This window comes from Culex quinquefasciatus, chromosome 2 (genome assembly GCF_015732765.1).
Source record: "Culex quinquefasciatus strain JHB chromosome 2, VPISU_Cqui_1.0_pri_paternal, whole genome shotgun sequence".
Lineage (NCBI taxonomy): Eukaryota > Metazoa > Arthropoda > Insecta > Diptera > Culicidae > Culex > Culex quinquefasciatus.
The window spans coordinates 109,904,497-109,932,478 of NC_051862.1; the positions used below are offsets into that span (position 1 = coordinate 109,904,497).

The window sequence follows — 27,982 nt, forward strand, 5'->3', positions numbered from 1 at the left end:
TACACACACAATCGGGGGGAAAACAATGACGGAATCGGCAACGAAAATCCGGCGTGTTGTTCGCGACCCGTACCGTTCAAATTCTCCAAAGCAACTGTCAAACATCGCGAAATCGTCCGGGTAGAAATACACACACAATCGGGGGGAAAACAATGACGGAATCGGCAACGAAAATCCGGCGTGTTGTTCGCGACCCGTACCGTTCAAATTCTCCAAAGCAACTGTCAAACATCGCGAAATCGTCCGGGTAGAAATACACACACAATCGGGGGGAAAACAATGACGGAATCGGCAACGAAAATCCGGCGTGTTGTTCGCGACCCGTACCGTTCAAATTCTCCAAAGCAACTGTCAAACATCGCGAAATCGTCCGGGTAGAAATACACACACAATCGGGGGGAAAACAATGACGGAATCGGCAACGAAAATCCGGCGTGTTGTTCGCGACCCGTACCGTTCAAATTCTCCAAAGCAACTGTCAAACATCGCGAAATCGTCCGGGTAGAAATACACACACAATCGGGGGGAAAACAATGACGGAATCGGCAACGAAAATCCGGCGTGTTGTTCGCGACCCGTACCGTTCAAATTCTCCAAAGCAACTGACAAACATCGCGAAATCGTCCGGGTAGAAATCCACACACAATCGGGGGGAAAACAATGACGGAATCGGCAACGAAAATCCGGCGTGTTGTTCGCGACCCGTACCGTTCAAATTCTCCAAAGCAACTCAAAATCATATTTAAGATGTTCAAACTTTATTTTTACGCTAAATGTACCATCACTAAAGTAGCTGATATAGTTTTTAAGAAAAAAAAAATCAATGTTTATATTTAGTTAACTAAGGGTATAAGCCTTTTAGCAAACTACATATAAATTTTAGGTAAAATTGTTAAAAAGTCGGCATTTTGCCTGAAATTTGTTTAAACTAGTTTTGCTTATAAAATAATTGTTTTTTATTACATTTTATACTGAATTCGAAGCACGAATCACAAGTTTTCACATTTTACATGAAATTTGTTCAACTGAAATTGCCTATAAATTTGGAGTTTTTTTTTTTAAATTGTGTTTCAAAAACACATATTATTTATTATTTACAAACTTTTTTGACCTTCTCCTAGTGGAAAATTGTCCAAAGAATCCGAAAATTCATTCTGTTTTTCGATCAAAAATCATGTTCATTGAGAAAATCATGACACTTTGAGAAGTTTAAAATAATGACTTTCATCAACATTTTCTAAACTATAGTTAACTAACTTTTAAACTTGTCAAAATTTTATGAAAAGTTCTTCTTGAGGTACTTTGAACACTTCTCTACCACGTTCAGTATGTTTCTAAATCATTCCTTGCGTAATTTAATTGTACTCTTCATTCTGCGGAAAAATCGCAAACCTATCAAAGTCACCCCGGCTATCAAAGTCACCCCGTTTTACGGTACTAGTTTTCACTTCAGACTATTTCTACCAAACATGCCTCATATTACCTGTGCCTACAACGCGGTCGCTTTGTGTTTGTCGCAAGCAGTATTTATTATAAAAATATTTTTTATTTTTTATTTCGGTATCTATTGAAGATAGAGCTTTGGTGTCTTCGAGAGAGTTGTTTATTTTTGGTAGCTGAGCAACTTTGTCGAAAACAAAAATATTCTATACCTTGTATCTTAGAAAATAAATAGTTTTTTCTTGTTTTGCACAACTAAAATCAATCAAATTGTAATGACGTCTAAGACAATAATATAGAACCTTTTTGTACCAGCATCTTTCTAGAACATGTCAATTTTCTAAAACTTATCGTTTTTGAGATATATGCAAATCAATATTATTTTTCTCCATACAGAGCTGGCTCTGTTCGCTGCATACAGAGCTTAGCTCTGTTCTACCATACAGAGCAGGTAAGGAGTTTTTATTGAGCCTGTAGAGCTCGATGCGTCTCTGATTTTGACTAAATGTAACTAAATTCAACTTAATTTAATCAAATCTAACTCAATTTTAATAAATTTGACAAAATTGAACTTTATTGAAGTAAATTTGACAAAATTTCACTAAATCTAACTGAATTCAACTGAATTTAACTTAATTTTTATAATTTAACTAAGTTTACCTAAATATAACTGAATTTAACTAGATATAACTCAATTTAACTAAATTTAACTAAATTCAAATAAATTTAACTAAATTCAACTAAATTTTACTAAATATAACATAGTTAAACTAAATTTAACTAAATATATCTCAATTAAAGTCAATTTATCTTGACTCAACTAATTTTAACTTAATTTAGCCAAAGTCAACGAAATGTAACTAAATTCAACTAAATTTTAATAAATCTAACTAAATTCAACTAAATTTAATTAAATTCAACTAAATTTAACTAAATTAAACTAAATTTAACTAAATTTAACTAAATTTAACTAAATTGAACTCAATTTAACTCAATTTAACTCAATTAAAGTCAATTTATCTTAATTTAACTTATTTTGACTAAATATAACTTAATTTAGCCAAAGTTAACTAAATTGAAAGCGAAATGTAACTCAATTCAACTAAATTTAAATAAATCTAACTAAATTTTACTAAATCGACCTAAAATTAACTAAGTTACACGAAATTTAACTATATATAACTCAAATTAAGTCAATTTATCTTAAATTAACTAATTTTAACTTCATATAACTCAACTTAGCCAAAGTTAACTAAATTGAAATAAATGAAGCGAAATTTTACGAAACTTAATTAAATTTTACTTTACTAATTTCAACAAAAACAAATCATGATAAATTTTACTAAATTTAACTTAATTTTACTAATAATTTAACTATATTTAGCTAAATTTAACTAAATTTAACTGATTTTAACTAAATTTAACTAATTTAAACCTAATTTATCTTAACCTAACTAAATCTAACTAAAATTAACTTAATTTAATCAAATTACCAATAAAAACAATTTAAAGTCTTGTTAACATACTAACCCAACTTATATTTTTTAGCTAGGTAATTAATTTAAGAGCGAGTCCACGAGCAAAGCATACCCATCTCGCATCAACCTCACCAATCTGCCTGAAATTTTCAGGGGTTGTTTGTACATATAAAAATAGCATCTGGCCAAAATATGAGCACTCTAGGTCAACGGGAAGTGGGGCAAATCGGGACACAAAGTTTAAAGGTTCAAAAACGTCAAAAATCTTAAAAAGGCTATAACTTTGACAAAATTCAATTAAATTTCAAAATTCAAAATGCATCTGAAAGGGCTTAAAAAATGCAACAAAATGCAGGATAGAGCATCCCGATTGTTCAAATCTAAAGGGAGTTATTGGCATTTTAGTGAATTAATAGCATAATTTTCAAACTCAAATAAAAAAGTGTTCCATCCAGATATCAACTCGGTTCGACCTGCAGCTTGTAGGGGACATCTGGGACTACCATCTGAGACTGAGAACGCTTTGGGTAAGGCAGTTTAACATATTAAATAGACACTTTTACTTTTAGTGAAGTTTTTGGTTGTAAATTTTTGCTCGGGGGACCTCTTAGGTCCCATTTTCTGGTGATAATTTTATCATATTCGTGTTCCTGAGACAATTTCACAATAGAAACATACATAAAAATGTATATTTTGATCCATTTTACCCCTTTAAAAAATAAAAGTTAAAAAAAATATGAAGCTGCATTTTTCTGGTGTCATCTAGTATCCTTGGAAACGAGCTTGATTTTCAGTAAATGTGAATCGAAGATTTTTTTATAACTTTTATTTTTTAAAGGGTTAAAATGGATCAAAATATACATTTTTATGTATGTTTCTATTGTGAAATTGTCTCAGGAACAGGAATATGATAAAATTATCACCAGAAAATGGGACCTAAGAGGTCCCTCGAGCAAAAATTTACAACCAAAAACTTCACTAAAAGTAAAAGTGTCTATTTAATATGTTAAACTGCCTTACCCAACGCGTTCTCAGTCTCAGATGGTAGTCCCAAATGTCCCCTACAAGCTGCAGGTCGAACCGAGTTGATATCTGGATGGAACACTTTTTTATTTGAGTTTGAAAATTATGCTATTTTTTCACTAAAATGCCAATAACTCCCTTTAGATTTGAACAATCGGGATGCTCTATCCTGCATTTTGTTGCATTTTTTAAGCCCTTTCAGATGCATTTTGAATATTGAAATTTAATTGAATTTTGTCAAAGTTATAGCCTTTTTAAGATTTTTGACGTTTTGTAAACCCTGATTTGCCCCACTTCCCGTTGACCTAGAGTGCTCATATTTTGGCCAGATGCTATTTTTATATGTACAAACAACCTCTGAAAATGTCAGGCAGATTGGTGAGGTCCAAACGACGTCCCATACAAAGGGGTATGCCCTGTTCGTGGACTCGCTCTTAAGTTTTGTTATTAATTCAATATTTTTGTAAATAAAAAATAATCTGTCGTGTTTATTTGTCACCCTATTTTACTTAATCGCCCTAACTTGAAATCCGAAGTAAACAGGAAGGAGAAACCCCCCGGTTTCCGGCACGTCGGTCCCCCGTTTATAGGCCCGTTATCGTGGTCAAAACGGGCCCAAAAGCGTGCCACAGACGGGCGTAACACAGCGGCCAAAATGCATAACGCCCGCCTAAATGTTGCATTCTGGCACGCAATTGGCCACGAAGAGGGGGAAAAGCGTGCTGAAAATCGGGCCCGCTATCAGGCAAAACGTCCCCACTTTTTGGCCTTTTTCCGCCCATTTTTCTATGTGGGTAAGAGAGCACATTCATGATGCGTTCGAAAATGTCAGTTAGTACAAATGGTTGCAGAGCGATATCTCCGCGTAGTAAACGAGTTTTTCAGATCTCTTAGAAGCGTTTTGTAGGGAATTTAATTAGCTAAAATATGTCATCATCAACTCATTTTGGCCCAAAAGTCAGTTAGTACATCAGAGCACAGAGGCATCGATGTATTGCGTGTCAAAAAAAAAAATCAAATTATTCGCTCTACAGCATTGCCTTGGCGTTCTCGATTGCGAGATTCCTACTCGAAACTAGGTGTCCGAAGGCTTGATTGTTGAGGCAATTGCAAACCTCTTTTTACACCTTAGCTTCCATCCACCCCGGGATTCGAACTGATGACCTTTGGATTATTAGTCCAACTGCCTACCAGCGACTCCACCGAGACAGGACCCAGGGAGACGACTCCTACACCTGGACTGAGCTAACGACCTAACCTTTTAGGTTAGTCCGGGGCCAACATTTACTTCCCGTCCGACGGAAGGCGTGATCAGACAAATCTCGTCTCGAAAAATGCCACCGGGACCGTCTGGGATCGAACCCAGGCCGACTGGGTGAGAGACAATCACGCTTACCCCTACACCACGGTCCCGGCTGATGTATTGCGTGTACGTACACGAAAAAGATTGAGGTTAAATTTTGTCCGGCCATCAAAATCTAATGGTGCGCTAGTGTGTTTACGCGAGACGTCATAAAGCTCTATTCCTGATGTAATATTACACTTTTTTGCCATCTTCTGATGAATATTACCATCATTTTTTTTTTTTCTGTGTAACATTTTGCCATTTTGACCAACAAGTTTTTTGTTTGAACCTCAACTCAATTTAACGTGTTATGAAAATAAACAGTGTATGTTTTCAATCCAACTTCAACAACAATATGGCCGAAGGAGAATGTGGAATTCTGGAGATGTTCATGAAATAGGTAAATATGTATTTTATTAGGTATTTAATGTACAAATAATCCAAATATTTTTTTGTTCCAGTCCTTGTTCCCGTCATACAACTTGGCTGGTGGAAACTATATCCGGGTATATGAGATAAAAACTAAATAATTTAATTGGAGTTTAAATATGGCTGTTTCATGTTAAAAGTACCAAAAATGGTGAAGTCGTGAAAGAATATAATTAATCAAAACTATAGTCCATTAAACTTAACTGAAGCATCATAATTGCAGTTTGAAATGATATTTGATAATAATAAATCAAGAACAAAACATTTTTTTATATAAAAATGCGTGGTTTTATCAGTGAAAAAAGTGTGCAGCAGAATAAAATCAACAACAAGTTTTTGAAAATCTAAAAGATTTTTTTTTGTGCTAAAGTGGAATGAAATAAATCAACCAGATCGTACGTGCGTACGTGTTTTGGCCAGTCACAACAGAATGTGCCGGTTGAGAATCAAGGGCCGATTCTCCAACCTGAGGATTATCAACGTGCACAGCCCGCACATGGGAAGCGACGCCGATGACAAGGACGCTTTCTACGAGTTTCTTGACCGCGAGTACAGGAAGTGTCCATAAACACGACGTCAAGGTTGTCATCGGCGGCTTAACGGCTCAAGTCGGCCAGGAGGAGGAGTTTTGACCGGTTATTGGGAGGTTCAGCGCTCACCAGCAGACGAACGAGAACGGCCTACGACTCATCGTTTTCGCTACCTCCCGAAACATGGCCATACGTAGTACCTTCTTCCAGCACACCTCCCTATACAAGTACACCTGGAGATCACCAAACGACACGGAGACGCAAATCGACCATGTTCTCATCGATGGTCGGCACTTCTCGAACATAATCGACGTCAGAACCTACCGTGGCGCGGACATCGACTCGGACCACTACCTGGTGGTGGCAAAGCTGCGCCAACGCCTGTCCTAGGTCAACAAGATCCGGTACCGTCATCCGCAGCGGTATAACCTGGAGCGACTCAAGGACCATGAGGTCGCTACCCAGTACGCGCGGGAACTCTAAGCTGCGTTGCCTGACGAGGGTGAGCTCGCCAAAGCCCCTCTGGAGGCCTGCTGGAGTCATATGGAAGCAGCCATCAACGTAGCGGCATCGAGCGCCATCGGATACGTGGACCGAGTTCGACGGAACGGCTGGTTTGACGAGGAATGTCAGGCGATTTGGGACGAGGAGAAAGCAGCGCGGGACAAGTGGCTGCTGCACAACACCCGTGGGAACAAGGAGTCGTACAAACAGTTGCGAAGATAGACCCATCTCTTCCGGGATAAGAAGCGCCACCTGGAAGAGTTGGAGTGCCAGGACATGGAACAGCTGTATCGCTCCAACGAAACGCGCAAGTTCTACAAGAAACTCAGTCAATCCCGGAAAGGCTTCATGCCGCGGGCTGAAATGTGCCGGGATAAGGACGGAGGCATCTTGATGGACGAGCGTGAGGTGATCGAAAGATGGAAGCAGCACTTTGACGAGCACCTGAACGGCCCAGAGACAGAGTACCAGGGCGACGGGGGAAACGACGTCAGCGGTATGGTGGACGGCGAGGACAAGCCAGCACCCACGATGAGGGAGGTTAAGGATGCCATCAAGAAGCAGAAGAACACCAAAGCAGCGGGTAAGGATGGTATCGGTGCTGAACTCATCAAGATGGGCCCGGACTGTCTACACCGGCTGATAGTCAAGGTCTGGGACACAGAACAGCTACCGGAGGAGTGGAAAGAGGGAGTAATATGCCCAATCTACAAGAAGGGGGACAAGTTGGAATGTATAGTTCTCAGCCATCACTATTCTCAACGCGGCCTACAAAGTGGAAGATCATGTACGAGAACGGCTTTCCCGGGAAGCTGATCAGACTGGTGAAATCAACGATGGACGGGGCACGGTGAAGCGTGATGATTTCGGGAGCGATGTCCGACCCGATCGAATCGCGCAAGGGACTGCGACAAGGCAACGGTATCTCCGGGCTTTGTTTCAACATTGGGCTTGAAGGTGTCATGAGACGGGCGGGCTTCAACATGCGGGGCACGATTATCAACCGGTCCAGCCAGTTCATCTGCTATGCCGACGACATGGACATTGTCGGCAGAACGTTCGAGGATGTGGCCAGGCGGTACACCGAATTGAAGCAGGAAGCGGATAAGGTTGGATTGAAGGTGAATGTTGCGAAGACGAAGTATCTGCTGGCAGGAGGAACCGAGTGCCTTAGGACTCGCATAGGACCGAGCGTGACGATCGACGGCGACGAGTCGAGGACGAGGAGGACCTGCAAGCGCTTGAAGTTTTCAAGCGACGAGTGCTTAGGACGATATTTGGCGGCGTGCGTGAGAACACTGTATGGAGGAAAAGGATGAACCACGAGCTGGCGCAACTCTACGGCAAGCCAAGTATTCGGAAGGTCGCCAAGGCTGGCCGAATCCGGTTGGCCGGACACGTCGCAAGAATGCCGGACGCGCTGGATGCGCGCCAACCGAACCAGACTATGAATCCGGTGAAGTTGGTGTTTAATTCGGAGCTGGTTGGAACGCGGCGGAGGGGAGCGCAACGTGCAAGGTGGTTGAACCAGGTGGAGGAAGATCTGGAAAGTGTGGGAGTTCCGCAGCAGTATTGGAGACTTGCAGCCCAGGACCGTGTTAGATGGTGAACGGCCCGAGCGGTTTAGGCTTTCAGGATTTTTGTGATATTTACTTGTCGAGTCAAAACAGATCAGTAAACTTCACTTATTTGTGTATTACACTTTTTTAAAAGATTACATTTTTGCGGTAACACTCTCAACTTTTACGCGCACGATCACATCACTCAACTTTTTGTTGCTAATTTCATTAAGACTTTCGTCGAGCCAATTCTCTACGTTGAAGCCAGACTTGTCCTCCAGACCTCTTCGCCGAGCTATGCCAGACCCCGAACTCCTAAGTCCCGGGTGGACTCTTCACGGCGGCTAAGTCCCGGCGGACTCTTCACAGCGGCTAAGTCCCGGCGGACTGCGGCCTCCACCGCTAAGTCCGGCTGGACTGGGGCCTCTGCTACTGGTGGCTGCTGGCGGGTCCGGCTGGTCTGGGGCTTCTTCAGGATCTGGAACTGGACTGGGCTTGAACTGGCTGGAACTGACTGGAACTAACTGGAACTAACTGGAACTAACTGCCCTCCTCAAGAATTTTGGGGTTTTTATAGTCAGTCCCCGAAAACTCTACTAAATTTTGTTCTACTAAAAGTGGTCCGTTTCGATGAGAAGCATCGATGAACCTCGTGAATTAAATTATGCAGACCTCTGCAATTCTTCATGACTTTCCGTATGGTGTAGTGAGTACACCTCAAAATCGGAAGTCATGGGTTCGAACCATTGTCGTGAAACTTTAAAATATGTTATTGGAATATCAAAATTATGTTCCTAAAACATTCTCAAAAATGTAAGTCAATAATGAGAAGGTCGAATTCTCCTTTGAACAAACATGCCCATGAATTTGGTTAAGCCACACCCTTAATTTCCCCTGTCGAATAACATCGCACATTCATAATTGAAAGCTTAACCATTTTTTTTTTGATTGCCTAACAATTGGCGAAATTTAATAAAGGGCTTTTCAGGTGAGAATGACTCATGATCCACACCTGTACATAAGCTTAATTATTTGTCGCGCAACGCGAGTCGATGTGTAAAATTATTTATGCTTGCGTAAGCGCGCATGGTCAGAACTGTGGTGAGGTTCGAAAATGGACAAATTTAATGATTTAAATTTGAGGTCGCTGCAATGGCAACGCATCTGGAGACAGCTCATGACCCGGAGGTTGTACGAGCAGTAAAAGTAAAAGTAAAGTAAGGTTTTATCAGCAACTGTAAACAAATCTATTGTTTAGTTTCGGTCAACCATTTATGTAATTAATATGTGCATCAAAATTACTTTTTTTTATGTTTAACAGTGGTTTTTGGAACGTTTTCTATGATCTTTTTCGGAAATAAATGTGTTTGAATGTCTGTTAGGTTTTTTTGTTGTTTAAAGCCAAATTTGTTAACAAAACATATTTGTTTATGATGAAAAGTGAGCAAAATCCATCTTTTATTCATTATATCTATCATTAGACCTACACCATGCATCCACACATCAAATATCGGTTAAATTTGGTGTAAAAATAACAGTTTGCCTATAGTGTACCCGGGTACACAATCGGATTATGGACCCGGGTCCACTATAGGAAATAGGGGTCCATAACAGGCAAAAAAACTTTTTTTCACATGGCTATTTTTCTGCTCAAAAACAAATAAACTGATGAAACAAATAGTCAAAATTGTTCAAAAGACTTCAGTTTTCATTGTTTTGTACAAAGGGTTATGAAAAAATGCTTAAAATATTTAAAAAAATGTGAAAAATATGCTTCGGCTCTACTAGGGAGTCCACTAATGGTTAAAATACCCTATTTCTTGTCGGCGTCCAGTAAAAATGATTTTAAAATAAACGTGGCCGGAACTCTCCATAATATATTGTTTTTTTTTAATAAAAAAAAAAGCAAAGCAATCCACTTTAACGACCCCCGGGTCTTTTGTGGTCTCTGTTGCAAGTTTCTGCTCATTTCTAGGCGTCCGAAGGTTATGTGTGGTGGGTCACCCAAAACCTCTTTTACGCAAATGGACCGACGTTTTACTTCCCCATCCGATAGAAGGCCAGGAGGATAAGGCGGGAATCGAACCCGCGCCCCATAGCAACTTAGGGATCGGCAGCCGAAGCCGCTAACCACCGCACCACGAGGCCCTCCTCCCTTTAATAAAAAAAGGTTAAATAAATCTTATCAAAAACCCTTGCATTTATTTATACATGTTAAGAAAAAAAAATAGAAGAAGAAGAAAAGCCCACCTGGGTAATTCTCTACCAACTCACACGAAATCGGGAAAAGTTGACCCGACCCCTCTTCGATTTGCGTGAAACTTTGTCCTAAGGGGTAACTTTTGTCCCTGATCACGAATCCGAGGTCCGTTTTTTGATATCTCGTGACGGAGGGGCGGTACGACCTTGCATTTTGAACATGCGAAAAAGAGGTGTTTTCAATAATTTGCAGCCTGAAACGGTGATGAGATAGAAATTTGGTGTCAAAGGGACTTTTATGTAAAATTAGACGCCCGATTTGATGGCGTACTCAGAATTCCGAAAAACGTATTTTCATCGAAAAACACTAAAAACGTTTTAAAATTCTCCCATTTTCCGTTACTCGACTGTAAAATTTTTGGAATATGTCATTTTATGGGAAATTTAATGTACTTTTCGAATCTACATTGTCCCAGAAGGGTCATTTTTCATTTAGAACAAAATTTTTCATTTTAAAATTTCGTGTTTTTCTAACTTTGCAGGGTTATTTTTAGAGTGTAACAATGTTCTACAAAGTTGTAGAGCAGACAATTACAAAATTTTGATATATAGACATAAGGGTTTGCTTATAAACATCACGAGTTATCGCGATTTTACGAAAAAAGTTTTGAAAAAGTTACTTTTGCGTTTCTCTTTGTTTCGTCGTCCGTGTCTGTCGCGGGTGACCATGAACGGCCATGATCGATGACGACCAACTTTTTCAAAACTTTTTTCGTAAAATCGCGATAACTCGTGATGTTTATAAGCAAACCCTTATGTCTATATATCAAAATTTTTGTAATTGTCTGCTCTACAACTTTGTAGAACATTGTTACACTCTAAAAAATAACCCTGCAAAGTTAGAAAAAACACGAAATTTTAAAATGAAAAATTTTGTTCTAAATGAAAAAACGACCCTTCTGGGACAATATAGATTCGAAAAGTACATTAAATTTCCCATAAAATGACATGTTCCAAAATTTTTTACAGTCGAGTAACGGAAAATGGGAGAATTTTTAAAACTTTTTTAGTGTTTTTCGATGAAAATACGTTTTTTCGGAATTCTGAGTACGCCATCAAATCGGGCGTCTAATTTTACATAAAAGTCCCTTTGACACCAAATTTCTATCTCATCACCGTTTCAGGCTGCAAATTATTGAAAAACACCTCTTTTTCGCATGTTCAAAAATGGAAGGGGTCGTATCGCCCCTCCGTCACGAGATATCAAAAAACGGACCTCGGATTCGTGATCAGGGACAAAAGTTACCCCTTAGGACAAAGTTTCACGCAAATCGAAGAGGGGTCGGGGCAACTGCTGTGTGAGTTGGCTGAGAATTACCCACCTAGATTTTTTGATTCTCATAAAACTGATGTTTGAATCAACAATCATGTTTGTTAATTCATCCCTAATGTTTAGTATATTCACAAACATGTCAGGCCGTGGCAATTACAAACATGTTTGTTGAAGCCACAAACATGTTAGGTTGAATTTGGCAAACATGTTTGCCGGCCTCGCGATGACTATCGTGTTTAGCAGCTGTGCACAACATTTTACCATGTTCACAATCAGATTTTTTTGCGTGATGGATAGGGCTAGTGATTTTTCGCGATTTCGCGGAAGCCACGTAATCCATGAAATTTGCCACTGGCCAAAAACCGTGAAATGCCGCGAAATTTTAAGTAATTAGGTAAATTTAGATCAGACTTTTTTAAAACATTGTTCATTACAGTATTCTTCGATGTACAGATAATTAATTGCAAATCTCCAGCAAAATTTCTTGAATCCGCAAGCTCTAATAAAATGTCAAAGAACGTTATTCATAACTACAGTAAAAGAAAAAGTAAAAAAATGAGCTATATTATTTTTAAATCCTTGTACAATTAGTTAAAATATGGATGAACAAGTTGCATATAACGTGAGATGAATAAGAAAAAGAATTGTTATATTTTGATCATAAATGAAGGTTTTTCGTCAATTGGTTCAAATACAATACAAATTTAAATAAAATTTACTTAGCATTTTGTATGGTACAGTGAAACCTCTTTTTACGCGGTGCGTTACGCTTTTCTAATTTGTCGATTTCTCTGGAACGACGCAACATTTTTGAAATCTTATAAAAGCAATTTGTATCACACTAAATCAGGGACTCAATACTCGGTAAAAAATTTACCGAAATTACCATGTAAAAATCAAATTTTACTGAACTGTCAGTTAAATTTAGAAAATATACTGAGCTACGGTAAAAAAATCGCTGAAAGTACCGTACTTCAGTACTTATTTCACTGAGCTACTCAGTAAACCCTAGTTTTCGGTAAATTATTGGTACTCGGTAATTTAATTACCGAGTACTCAGCTAAAAACCTTGTTTTTTAATGAAAGCTCAGTAAATTTTTACCGAGTCTCTCAGTTGAAACTTATGTCATCATATGCTGTCATTTTTTTATTTGGTCGCTGTTGTCGGACATTTCTCTGAGTACCTTCAGAAAAAAGTAATTTAAAACTATAAATTGAAACAAAATAACAGGTATTTGTCTTTTTTTTTTAAGGAAATTAAATTATTTACTATTTGGAATATTTTTTTTACTTTCAGCTCACATCGAAGCTTCATCTTTTGAGCCGTTTTAGAAGGAGCTGGTTTATGTCGTCATTTTTGCCTTTGTTTAATAATCAAGAAAAAATAAGTTGTGATGTTATTGTGAATGTACGTAGGCTAGTGTGGTTCATGGTCCCTTGGAAATGCAAAAATGTCAGCTAGACCGTTGCATTGTTGATAAAATCATTATTCTATGTCTACAGAAGCTCTCCTGAAATTTTCAGCCAATTTGGTTCAGGATTCATTGAAGCTCTTTAGCATTTAAGTTTGTATGCGATTTTCATAGAGAATCTTTACCTTTTTACATTTTCTGACCGCAAAAATCATCTACTGAACAAAAATGTCTGAAACCTTAGATATATATCAAAAATAATATGGGGAACAATTTTCTAGAACACCCCAAGTTGATCTAAGCCGAACTGACTTAGTTATAAGTAGATTAAGTGAAGGTGTCGATGTTGTATTTTCCAAAGGGCCTCTTTCGCCAAATTTTCACCTGATGGCTCACTTTGATCGATGGCAAATCGTTTGACAACTTGTTTTGTTGTTGATGTCAGAAAAAAGTCGGAATGAGGGTTTCAACGTCTGTGGAACTATTTAATTAGCTTTCTTCCCTCTTTTTCAGGTTCCAGCAGGATATGAGCGCTTGGCCAGAATTGAGCAACACTTGGACTAGACCGTGAAACACGACAGATTCAAGCATATTTGTTCAGCAGCTTAATTGGGCCTTCTGTTTTTTTCAATCTCTGCCATGCAGAGCATCAAAGTTGACCAAGGAGCGCGTACGGAAGGAAATGTTTTTAAGTTATGTGAACATAAAACTGCCATCTGACAAGAAGCCTTTTGGCTTCATGGTGAAAGGCGCGGTCCAAGTGGACAGTTCACGCACGTTATAGTGCAGGTAGCCAATAGACTTCACATGGAAGTGCGGGACCAGGCGATTCTGTTAGAGTACGTGCGCCCGGATTGGTCAGCCTAACCAGTATGAGTCCCGTCCCGCCATCTGTCCACGTCTTATAATGACCTATCCGTCGTTGGCGCTTCTCCGGCTCATAGCCGTTAAGGATTAAAATTCTCAGTCGGCTGACCACCATCGTAAAGGGGCACCCATTTCGACATTCCCAGGTCAGCAGAAGATTGGTCTGTCGATTTGACAAGGAGGGAATATGTAAAGTCAGTAACGCCTGCTGGCCGTCCCTAAGAACATCCGGCACAAAATAATGCAGAAAAATACTGCTTCGGTGGCGTAGATCGCAGGCCCCCCGCTTTTCCCCCACCCAGTGGGTGGAAACGGAAGCGTGGAAGCGGCCTCTAGCGGCCCGTACATCGCCGGAGCGCGATCATCGGTTCAGCTTGTGACGATACACACCACCTTCCTCACTAAACAGAAGGCCCAATTAAGCTGCTGAACAAATATGCTTGAATCTGTCGTGTTTCACGGTCTAGTCCAAGTGTTGCTCAATTCTGGCCAAGCGCTCATATCCTGCTGGAACCTGAAAAAGAGGGAAGAAAGCTAATTAAATAGTTCCACAGACGTTGAAACCCTCATTCCGACTTTTTTCTGACATCAACAACAAAACAAGTTGTCAAACGATTTGCCATCGATCAAAGTGAGCCATCAGGTGAAAATTTGGCGAAAGAGGCCCTTTGGAAAATACAACATCGACACCTTCACTTAATCCACTTATAACTAAGTCAGTTCGGCTTAGATCAACTTGGGGTGTTCTAGAAAATTGTTCCCCATATTATTTTTGATATATATCTAAGGTTTCAGACATTTTGGTTCAGTAGATGATTTTTGCGGTCAAAAAATGTAAAAAGGTAAAGATTCTCTATGAAAATCGCATACAAACTTAAATGCTAAAGAGCTTCAATGAATCCTGAACCAAATTGGCTGAAAATTTCAGGAGAGCTTCTGTAGACATAGAACAATGATTTTATCAACAATGCAACGGTCTAGCTGACATTTTTGCATTTCCAAGGGACCATGAACCACACTAACGTAGGCATTGTTTGTAAATAAATTGTGTCGTCTTTTTGAATAAATAAAAAGAAAATAAATTCAATTTATATAAAAGCATTACCGTAAGCACGGTAAAAATTCAGAATATGTACCGAGCAAACGGTCATTTTTTACCGAGGTCTTCTGTAAAAGTTCAAACCATCTGTCAGATTCGCGTTTACTGAGCTCTCGGTAGTTGAAACTTTTACCGAGCTAACTACCGAGCACTCGGCTGTTGAGATTTCGGTAAAAATTTTACCGAGTACGGTAAAAAAATCTAAGTGTGTAGGTTTTGTTCAGATCTACAAAATGCTTTTTGAAGCTTGCAATATTGTATGGTTCTAGAGAAATCAATGAAATAAAAAGCATAACGCCACCGCGTGAAAAGAGGTTTTCTGTATCATAGTTTTCTGGAGTTATCAAATCTTAAAATATATGATATTGTTTATTTTCATAAATTTCAGCAAAAGAAAACTTTTACACTTAAACAAAGTTCAGGCAAATTTCATTATAAATATAATATATACAATATAAAAATGCTGCAAATGAAATTTACCTGAACTTTGTTTAAGTGTAAAAGTTTTCTTCTGCTGAAATTTATGAAAATAAACAATATCATATATTTTAAGATTTGCTTCTTTTTTGAGATATTTTAGCAAAATCAATTTCTAAAATCTCAGTAAAGTTAAAATAGCTAAACCTTAGCTTAGCTGACGAAAATTCTGCATAATTTAAAAAAATAATCAATATTTTTTAAGGTAAATAATACGTGTGAGGGGTTTTATTCGTATCTTAAACTACTGCTTACATTTTAGACACTTTTCTGTACATAAAAAAAAATCAAATCAAATCAATCAAATCAAAAATAGGTGTTCGAAGCTTGATTGTTGAGGCAATTGCAAACCTCTTTTTACACCTTAGCTTCCATCCACCCCGGAATTCTAACTGACGACCTTTGGATTGTTAGTCCAACTGCCAACCAGCGACTCCACCGAGACAGGACCCAGGGAGACGACTCCTACACCTGGACTGAGCTAACGACCTAACCTTTAGGTTAGTCCGGGGCCAACATTTACTTCCCTTCCGACGGAAGGCGTGATCAGACAAATCTCGTCTCGAAATATTTATTTATGAAGCACCGTCTTTACAGACTGAATTTAAATTAAACGCTTAATCCTATGCTTAAAATTTAACTTTGTCATTCCATGGAAATATTTGTCGGATACAACATTGAAACATTTACAACATTCATAAAATGGATTGTAGAAGCTTCTCCAGCCATCGTTTGGGAGACGAATAAACTCCGCGTCCCTTAGGGTCCTAGACAGTGTGTTGGCTGGAAGTAATGCTTTCAATGCTTCACAATCGGTGACCCCGTTGACAACGTCGAACATAAATAGCCTCCTCAAGAAAGAGATGCGCCGCGAGAGCTTGTCCATTCGCAGAAAATGTAGCCTTTCTTCGTAGTGAAGCAACCTTGCCGGATGTTCTATTGGAAGCCGGCCCAGAATAATCCTAGTGGCAGTTTTTTGGACTCTTTCAAACAGGTTAGTGTCTCCAATTTGTCGGGGAGCCCAAATTTGTAACCCGTACTCAAGAGTGCTGCGAACCAGAGAAAAATATAGACATTTCAAGGTTGACGTGTCTGTAAACTCCTGCGTGTTCCGTGAAATGAATCCCAGAGTGGTTCGTGCTTTGGCAATCGTTGCTTGCAGGTGTTCCTTAAAAAAATATGCCACCGGGACCATCCGGAATCGAACCCAGGCCAACTGGGTGAGAGGCAATCACGCTTACCCCTACACCTCGTGGCGCGGTGGTTAGCGGCTTCGGCTGCCGATCCCTCATATGTGCTAAGGGGCCCGGGTTCGATTCCCGCCCATATTCTCTGAAAAGACGGTGTGATGTCTATTACACCACAGTCCCGGATCATTTTCTGTACATAATTATGTTTAAAATAAACATTTTTGTTTATTTTCAGCAGATTTTAGAGTGCCGTGAAATCCATGGTTTCAAAAACTAACATGCCGCGTAATTTCGATTTTTTGCCGTGAAAAATCAATAGCCCTAGTGATGGATAACAATGAGACACTTTTATTTTTCTTAAATAAACTTATCAAAATCTATGTAAATCTTTCAAAACATGAATTGAAAGTGATTTTGGCATATTTATTTAGATAAAATTATTTGGTATAAATAAATGGATTTTACAAAATTTAAATACTTTTTAGTATAACTTTTGTTAATTAAAGTTTCAAAATGGTAAAACTGCTTTAAAATAATTAAGGCAAGTTACCTGCAACGGAACATAGCATAGCATAGCATTGGTGTCTACCCGTAGTTGCTACTCTGTTATTGACCAGGACCTCCAAGAATTGCTCCGTGGACCACAGATGAAGAGTAGGAACCAATCATCACCACTTCGCAACTTTCAAATGTCCATATCATGCTAGCCAATCACAGCGCCGGCCACGACCAGTAGTATGACACGAGGAAATGGATAGGAATTTTAGTCCGCTACTTGAGTGATGAAGACCGCTAAATTGACTGCGTCTTCGAGAAAGTATCATGTGAGGTTTGAGGGTGTTAGTAAGATGGGTGTGAAGCCAGGATTCACCGTGGTAAGTGATGGGGCCGGTCAAATCTATTTATAGTCACTAATTCTTCGTATGTTCTTGGATTCATTTTTTCGGTTCACCAAGCTTTTTGTGGTGAATTCTGGTCGTGTTGAATGTTCAATATTCGCCTAACAATTAGGCAACCAGTAAGTATGCTTGAATTCAACTTGCATTCTATATTGCAGTGGGTCTCGTGGCGCAGGGGTAGCGGCTTCGGCTGCCGATCCCGATGATGCTATGAGACGCGGGTTCGATTCCCGCCTTATCCACTGAGCTTCTATCGGATGGTGAAGTAAAACGTCGGTCCCGGTTTCTCCTGTCTCGTCAGAGGCGCTGGAGCAGAAATCCCACGTTAGAGGAAGGCCATGCCCCGGGGGGCGTAGTGCCAATAGTTTCGTTTTTTCTATATTGCATTTCCTGTTCTTAGGTTAACAGGTTCTAATCAAGTTTCTTGGATTCTTATAGCATTCTTAATCCTTCTAGTCAACTAAGCCTCGATGGACTGGTGGTTAGCATTTTTGTCTGTTGACCCAAAGGACGGGGCATCGAAACCCGCCGCGAGCTAATGAATTTTTCGTTCATATTCAAGTGTTCAGAATTCCTTCTTTCCATAATTTCTCGATAGGAGCAGATGGGAATCGAACCCAGAACCTTCCGTCTACAAAGCGAACAGCGTAACCATTCAGGCTACATGCAACGGAACAATACAAAAACATGACGTTTTACTAGAAAATTATTAATTTTCGTAGAGTGTCTCATTGAGTTGCTTTGGAGAGTTTTAACGGTGCGCGTCGCGGTCATCACGCAGGATTTTCGTTGCCGTTTCCGTTTTTGTTTTCCCCCCGATTGTGTGTGTATTTCGACCCGGGCGATTTCGCGATGTTTGACAGTTGCTTTGGAGAATTTGAACGGTGCGCGTCGCGGTTTCCGTCTTTGTTTTCCCCCGATTGTGTGTCTTTTTTGGTCCGGGCGGTTTCGCGTTTTCGCATTTTATTTGGTTTTATCTTTCCACAGCCGGCTGTCTAAGATTGAATCATTTATGCTAAACTCAACACCAAATAACCGGGAATAATCTCATCCGCATCCTCCGACTGTTTGCCTTGAGAATGTATAATACATCACACCATTAAACAAAATTTATTGATTATTGGGTCGCATCATCATCCTCTATGTTGAATCCTGGCCATTACCCTTACCCACTAACAAAATCCCAAGTAAAAGTAGTTTTCCGGCACACGTGGGGGTGTGGATATCGTATAGAACCCACCCTTTGTAGCAACCTGTGCTAACTAACATTCCCGTCCCAATCCTCCCGAGATCTACAAACTGACATGGCGAGCGCCGTTGGTGGCCAATGGCTGTTACCTATTTGCTTCAGATCTAGTTTTAATGATCTTGATGTTTTGACTTTTCAACGCATTCATACATGCTGTTGATAAGGGAAACACCATTAGATCGTTTAAGCGTATGGTCGGTTGTGTTGATAGGATATTACGGTCCTGTTCAGCAACGGAGAAGGACAACCATGGGTGGTCTTTCATGCTCATGTTCATGCAATTTTCGTAGAGTGTCTCATTGTTCCCCAGCTGTCTCATTGTTCCTGCCAAGTCCGTCTTCAATGAGGCAGTAGAATAACTCGGGCTGTAGACGTAATATCGATCCCACATTTTGGTCAATGTTAGAACACATTAAAAGAAAGTAAATGGAACAAAAAGCTCATTAAAACATGCTGATGAAAAAAATACAAAAACCATTGAATGTTAAAAACCAAAAGTGTCTAATTGATGACTACCCTACCCTACTTGTATTACACGGCAGAGGTACCAACACCAACCTAGAGGAAGGTTACGAATTGAAGACATAGACAAACAATGTTCCTATGTGTATGCGGTTGCTGGTAAAAGCTTATTGTAAAAGTGATTTTTTTTTCTTTTGATTGATTTTAGATATTCAACAGTTCTTTCGCCTAGTTCTAGTGTAGCTGACACTTTGAAGAATAAAACATTTAAAAATATTGCTTTGCAATTTGCACGACTACCTCAGCAAACAGCATTAACACAAGTCTATCCGCTTGTCAATCAAAATTTCAAAGATAAAATCAAAGCATTTGATAGCAATCTCAAACTGCATACGCGGAAACTTCAATCGATTATTTCAAACAACTTCAATGCTGCGGTGGCTCATTTAACAAGTGCTGTGTCAAACAAAGTTAATATAGGAGTTGCTAGCTTAAAACACAATGTTGCTAGTGAATTAACAAATCATGAGTTTTCGAAGCAAGCTGAAAAAAATTATCAGCAAAACATCATTTTTGCGGCCACTCGTTTTCCATTTTATGGCAAAGTTATTAAAAACCATAAATTAAAGCAATCGAAACATAACATTAGATCAAAGATCCCAAATAATTATGAAACACTCATGACAGACTTGGGAATATCAGGATATACACACTTCGAAAATGCAGTTCTTCGTGATTTGGAAAAACGAGAAGAACAAAAAGTAGAAGCAACTATTCACACATTGTTTGATAATGCTACTCAGAAAAATTTCCTTCCAAAAACAACCAGAAATGATAATAATAGCGATGAATCTAAATTAGTTTTTACAAATAAAGACCCCGCAAAAAAAATAAAACATCTAAAATATGTGTTGCTTTCTGAACACAGGAAAAAAGAACAGAACAAAACAATTATTGCAAAAATTTCTCAAGAAAAAGTAATTCAATCAACATTGCCAGCCAATATTCAACAAAACAAGCCAAAAGAGCTCAATACTCAAGAATCACGACATAATTTATTTGCTTTGAATAGTAACAAATCGGATTTATATTTTTCATCGCCTAAGCAACATATAGTTTTACCTATGAATACAACATTTGAAACTGAAACATACCACAAGACCATAGGACCAATGTTGAGTAACCTTCACGAAAAGATACATTTTGATAACCAAAATTCACTGAAACTGTCCGCAGATTGCCACGAAGGAAATACTGAATGTAATCCATTTTCTTTTAAATATTTAAATAATCTGTCAAACAACAGAAAACGAGTTTCAGTGAATAGAAAAGATAACAATGAATCAACCACGACATTAAGCCCAAAGCTTTTTCGAATAGGATTATCAAAGAAACACGATACTGGTATGGATAGATTCAAAGTTTTCAACAGTTCTACTAAGGATAAATTGAAAGTGCACCGTGGAAGCATTAAGTTTAGCGATCATCTAAAAAATAGCATTTAATTAAACACATGCAAATTAAATACTGTCATCTGGGGTGAATCAAGGCTTGTGGGGTAAATTGGGAAAGCTATTGTCGGAATGTTTGTACAAAATTATATATATAATTTGATAGTGTGTATCAACTCTTTAACGCGGAAATCTAGGTTGATTCCATATACAAAATCTATTTTTCCTCGCGATTGGTATTCGAAGTGTTCAAAATTACTGTTTTTGTGGTCATTCAGGGGCTTGGAACGGTGAATGAACAGAGCCCAAATATGAGGTTGATGAGACGTAACAGGAGATGGCGTTCCACCTTGAATTTTTATCAGAATTTAATCCGTAAAAACCTCAATCTCGACATATTTGAAAAAAAAATATTGAAGATAGCCCTTTTCTGTGTAAATCCCATTTGAAATTCAAGGGCGTCCAATTCGCGTTTAAGAGCTTTATAATTCCGTCAGATGGCGCGAAGCATCGAAGATTTTTTTTCCTGTTTGGTGATAGATATAGGAATGGAAACTTAAAATTAGCTTTTAGAATAACTTTGAAGCTAAAATTCAAGTAGTTCGCTTGTTGCCTTCGATAAATTAACGCGTTAAGGTGAAACGTGAAGGCAACGTGGAGTGCTTATGTATTTATGCGATTTGATAGTGTTAGTTGATGATCATCAGTGATGACGTCATTGGTGTAATAGTACATATTAGTAAGGCCGTGTAGTAGTAGTAGTAGTACAGTAGTTGTTCGGTAACTGGGCGTTGTTTAACTGGGCGCTCGATGACTTGGCCGTAGCCCAGTTAAAAAGCAGACAATCGTCAAAAAACCAAAACAAACGGAGGGTTAATGGATGCATGTTCTATAAATAAAAAACCTTTTTTCAAACTTTTATTTAATTTCAAGTCACAATAAATGAAATATGAAAAGTAAGCATTGTAAATAAATTTGAGTAACATATATTTTTATTTTCCATCAGGAAAATATTATGCATCGTTGTTCCCCTCGTAATTTTTCGTTCAGCCCAGTTAGCGAGCAGCATTCGGTGACTGGGCTACGTTCTCAGCCCAGTTACCGAACAAGTGCTGTAGTAGTAGTAGCAACGCCTAATTTACTAAAAGAGTTTCTGTCAAAAAAAAAATGCTTTGATATCATTTGAAAAGAGCGTGTTTTATTTGGGTGGTATGTTAGGTGTAAATTTTTCCACCAAAAATAAAGAAAAACTGAACCTGGAAACTTGTTTTAAAATAGATTTATTTGTAAAAACTTATAAGACCTCAAATATATCCTTTTACTCATGCACATGTTCTCTCACAATCTCAAGTAATTCATGTTCTTCAACAAGATCCCCTGCACTCCCAACTCGGGATGGTCAACATTTCCGCGTTCGAAGAATTTCCGCTAACTACACCTCTACTTGGAGGCGTGCACAGGTTTAAAACTTTAACGGAATTTAACGGAATCGATATTTGCGGTATTTGGGCAGTCCCGAGCATGGGTAAATAACAAGGGAAATGCGTAATAATACCTTTCTCTGGTATCAATACCAAATTTTGGTATTCCTGGACCCTTTAAAATTTGTCTTAAGGATTATGCAAGAGCAAAATGTGGTATCATACCAATTTAAGGTATTGTTTTGATATTGCAAAATTGCAGAATTTGTCAATGGTCGAACTCCACATTTTGGTATTCTTTTGGTATTACAGTATTTTATCAAATTCCTCTGCAACTATGGGAAAATTTTGACCAATTTTGACAAAATAATTAATTTCGCGCTAAATGATGTCTCAAAGCAAATGCTTTAATTGAAAACCGGAAATTTCAAACTTGATTTTAAACATTTTTGATATATCCCCTACAGAAATGACTTGAAATTGTGGAAAATTTTCTAAGTCAGGATGGCACATTTTGGTATTATTTTGGTATTAAAGTGTTTTATCAAATTCCTCTGAAACTATGGGAAAATTTTGACCAATTTTGACAAAATAATTAATTTTGCGCTAAAATGATGTCTCAAAGCAAATGCTTTAATTGAAAACCGGAAATTTCAAACTTGATTTTAAACATTTTTGATATACCCCCTACAGAAATGACTTGAAATTGTGGAAAATTTTCTAAGTCAGGATGGCACATTTTGGTATTATTTTGGTATTGAAAGGTTTCATCAATTTTCTCTGAAACTATGGGAAATGTTTTAAAAAAATTTACGAGATAATGCATTTTGCGCTAAAATGACTTGAAACCCAAAAATGTTAAAGATGATTTAATAAATTTGTGTGATATACTCACTAATTATTTTTTCCAAAGGGTTGACATTTCTCTAAGTCGGGATAACCAAATACTTTGAAAAACGAGTCAATCGACAGATTATTGAATTTTGGTGAATTTTAATTCAGTTTCATTTTAATAACACTTATTTTTCAATCTTGTTATTTTTCAGAAGCTTCAAGAACTTCAAGCACAGGCCATTCATCAATGACAAATGCATTCGGTGTGGTGAAGAATATCACTAAGAACAACATGGAATCATCAGGTGAGTAGATTTGGCTGTTGCATATGGATCATTTCCGTTTTTCACTAACTGCAACTGTTGCACTAAAAATGGTATGAAAATACCAAATTTTGGTATTACTTGTGCAAATACCAGCGACCATAATGTGCTTTTGGTTGCCAAGTAATAGATGGTAAAATACCATGAAATCATACCAAAATCATGTATGTGGAAGACCACAGAAATACCAAAATATGATTTTCCAAGGGCGCGGGAATACCTAAAATTAAAACCATGGCAATACCAAGTTTTGGTATTCAAGCAATGTTCAAAAATCCAGAAGACCTCAACTTGGTGTTGAAATGGTTTTATTTTGAGGTATTATCTTACCCTTGGAATAACATGGTTTGGTATTGTTGTGCCCTTCCACATACAAGACTTTGGTATGATTTCATGGTATTTTACCATCTATTACTGGGCAACCAAGGGCACATTTTGGTCGCTGTTATTTGCCCAAGTAATACCAAAATTTGGTATTCCCGTGTTATTTACCCCTGCTCGGGGTCTTCGGTTAACCGCCGGAGCATTTCAGAGATAAGTTTTCTCGTCCGAATCTTTAATCTCTTCGATCTGCAAGGCAGGGCGCTACTTTTTTTGTTTGGAATGTTTACGCTCGGGTGCTGAAGCTGGAGATTGAAGGGTTGAAGGGAAATAGCCCGTGTGACGCACTCAGGTTGTCCTGTACGCGTCCTAGAATTGGAGTTTTTGCAGAATTTTCATACAAAACAGAACTTTTTGCCACAAAAGTGTTCCACCAAAATGACAGACAAACAGAAGTGAGAGAACTGAGCAATTCTCTACCAAAACCGGAAATGGATTTTATTTGTATTTTTTGATTTGGCTCAAACTTTGTGGAGGCCTTCCCTATGACCTAATAAGCTATTTTGTGTCATTGGTTCACCCATACAAGTCTCCATTCAATTTTGGCTGCTGTCCATACAAAAATGGTATATAATTATTCAAACAGCTGTAACTTTTGAGTGATTTTTTTGATCATATTGATGTCTTCTGGAAAGTTGTTGGTATTATTAAGGACTATTGAGAAAAAAATAGGTACACGGAAAAAAAATTGTAGATTTTTTAATCAATTTTTTTTCACTAAAACTCAATTTCCCAAAATATGTATTTTTTGATATGTTTTAGGGGACAAAAATCCGCAACTTTTGAGCCATAGAGAAACATGGTCAAAAAATCTGCCGCCGAGTTATGATTTTTTGAAAAATAGCGATTTTTGGAAAAAAAATTGAAGTTTTATGCAAAAACAAATTTGACATTATTTTTTAATGCAAAATTTAATTTGCGCAGGGCTGAGCTGTACGATTTTTAACTAGTTAGTCGCTGTTGGTGGGTTTAGGGTTTAGGGCGCCTATGTTCCTGTCGAGGGCGCTTCTTCTCGTAGGGCGCCAATGTTCCTGTCGAGGGCGCCAAGTACTGAGCGGAAGGGGAGGGGGGGGAATATGTATTCGATTTTTGGTTACACAAAAAAAAACTACAATGGCTACACAAAACAATACATTTTAAAAAGCTAACCGAGTAACCGAATATTTTCTCCGAGTTCAAAAAGACAGATACATTTTATCTGTCTTGTCCTTCATCCTTTAACAACCCTCCGCGAAAGCCGACTACGTCCAAACCAAGTCCTAACCAGGTCCCTGCTATAATACTGTAATACAAGTCTTTACAAAATTACAGGAAAATACTCGCTCAAATTAAACAGTTTTATAAAGTTTTTTTTTTAATTATCCTATAAACTATTGTGTTTTGGAAATTGTCAATGGTCGAACTCCACATTTTGGTATTCTTTTGGTATTACAGTATTTTATCAAATTCCTCTGCAACTATGGGAAAATTTTGACCAATTTTGACAAAATAATTAATTTCGCGCTAAAATGATGTCTCAAAGCAAATGCTTTAATTGAAAACCGGAAATTTCAAACTTGATTTTAAACATTTTTGATATATCCCCTACAGAAATGACTTGAAATTGTGGAAAATTTTCTAAGTCAGGATGGCACATTTTGGTATTATTTTGGTATTAAAGTGTTTTATCAAATTCCTCTGAAACTATGGGAAAATTTTGACCAATTTTGACAAAATAATTAATTTTGCGCTAAAATGATGTCTCAAAGCAAATGCTTTAATTGAAAACCGGAAATTTCAAACTTGATTTTAAACATTTTTGATATACCCCCTACAGAAATGACTTGAAATTGTGGAAAATTTTCTAAGTCAGGATGGCACATTTTGGTATTATTTTGGTATTGAAAGGTTTCATCAATTTTCTCTGAAACTATGGGAAATGTTTTAAAAAAATTTACGAGATAATGCATTTTGCGCTAAAATGACTTGAAACCCAAAATGTTAAAGATGATTTAATAAATTTGTGTGATATACTCACTAATTATTTTTTCCAAAGGGTTGACATTTCTCTAAGTCGGGATAACCAAATACTTTGAAAAACGAGTCAATCGACAGATTATTGAATTTTGGTGAATTTTAATTCAGTTTCATTTTAATAACACTTATTTTTCAATCTTGTTATTTTTCAGAAGCTTCAAGAACTTCAAGCACAGGCCATTCATCAATGACAAATGCATTCGGTGTGGTGAAGAATATCACTAAGAACAACATGGAATCATCAGGTGAGTAGATTTGGCTGTTGCATATGGATCATTTCCGTTTTTTCACTAACTGCAACTGTTGCACTAAAAATGGTATGAAAATACCAAATTTTGGTATTACTTGTGCAAATACCAGCGACCATAATGTGCTTTTGGTTGCCAAGTAATAGATGGTAAAATACCATGAAATCATACCAAAATCATGTATGTGGAAGACCACAGAAATACCAAAATATGATTTTCCAAGGGCGCGGGAATACCTAAAATTAAAACCATGGCAATACCAAGTTTTGGTATTCAAGCAATGTTCAAAAATCCAGAAGACCTCAACTTGGTGTTGAAATGGTTTTATTTTGAGGTATTATCTTACCCTTGGAATAACATGGTTTGGTATTGTTGTGCCCTTCCACATACAAGACTTTGGTATGATTTCATGGTATTTTACCATCTATTACTGGGCAACCAAGGGCACATTTTGGTCGCTGTTATTTGCCCAAGTAATACCAAAATTTGGTATTCCCGTGTTATTTACCCCTGCTCGGGGTCTTCGGTTAACCGCCGGAGCATTTCAGAGATAAGTTTTCTCGTCCGAATCTTTAATCTCTTCGATCTGCAAGGCAGGGCGCTACTTTTTTTGTTTGGAATGTTTACGCTCGGGTGCTGAAGCTGGAGATTGAAGGGTTGAAGGGAAATAGCCCGTGTGACGCACTCAGGTTGTCCTGTACGCGTCCTAGAATTGGAGTTTTTTTGCAGAATTTTCATACAAAACAGAACTTTTTGCCACAAAAGTGTTCCACCAAAATGACAGACAAACAGAAGTGAGAGAACTGAGCAATTCTCTACCAAAACCGGAAATGGATTTTATTTGTATTTTTTGATTTGGCTCAAACTTTGTGGAGGCCTTCCCTATGACCTAATAAGCTATTTTGTGTCATTGGTTCACCCATACAAGTCTCCATTCAATTTTGGCTGCTGTCCATACAAAAATGGTATATAATTATTCAAACAGCTGTAACTTTTGAGTGATTTTTTTTGATCATATTGATGTCTTCTGGAAAGTTGTTGGTATTATTAAGGACTATTGAGAAAAAAATAGGTACACGGAAAAAAAATTGTAGATTTTTTAATCAATTTTTTTTCACTAAAACTCAATTTCCCAAAATATGTATTTTTTGATATGTTTTAGGGGACAAAAATCCGCAACTTTTGAGCCATAGAGAAACATGGTCAAAAAATCTGCCGCCGAGTTATGATTTTTTGAAAAATAGCGATTTTTGGAAAAAAAATTGAAGTTTTATGCAAAAACAAATTTGACATTATTTTTTTAATGCAAAATTTAATTTGCGCAGGGCTGAGCTGTACGATTTTTAACTAGTTAGTCGCTGTTGGTGGGTTTAGGGTTTAGGGCGCCTATGTTCCTGTCGAGGGCGCTTCTTCTCGTAGGGCGCCAATGTTCCTGTCGAGGGCGCCAAGTACTGAGCGGAAGGAGGGGGTGGAATATGTATTCGATTTTGGTTACACAAAAAAAAACTACAATGGCTACACAAAACAATACATTTTAAAAAGCTAACCGAGTAACCGAATATTTTCTCCGAGTTCAAAAAGACAGATACATTTTATCTGTCTTGTCCTTCATCCTTTAACAACCCTCCGCGAAAGCCGACTACGTCCAAACCAAGTCCTAACCAGGTCCCTGCTATAATACTGTAATACAAGTCTTTACAAAATTACAGGAAAATACTCGCTCAAATTAAACAGTTTTATAAAGTTTTTTTTTTAATTATCCTATAAACTATTGTGTTTCATATGTTTATAGGATCTTCTAAAAAAAATATGG

At 37.9% G+C, this 27,982-nt stretch overlaps 1 protein-coding gene across 1 annotated transcript in view; it reads left to right on the forward strand.

Annotated features, from left to right (window-relative positions):
* LOC119766854 overlaps positions 1-21,761 on the forward strand; it is a 37,840-nt gene extending 16,079 nt beyond the window's left edge. The window contains exon 2 of the mRNA XM_038253064.1: positions 19,704-21,761. Within this exon, the coding sequence (XP_038108992.1) occupies positions 19,704-21,000 (1,297 nt within the window). The 3' untranslated portion in view covers positions 21,001-21,761. The remainder of the gene's footprint in view (positions 1-19,703) is intronic.
* Positions 21,762-27,982: the final 6,221 nt, after the last annotated feature.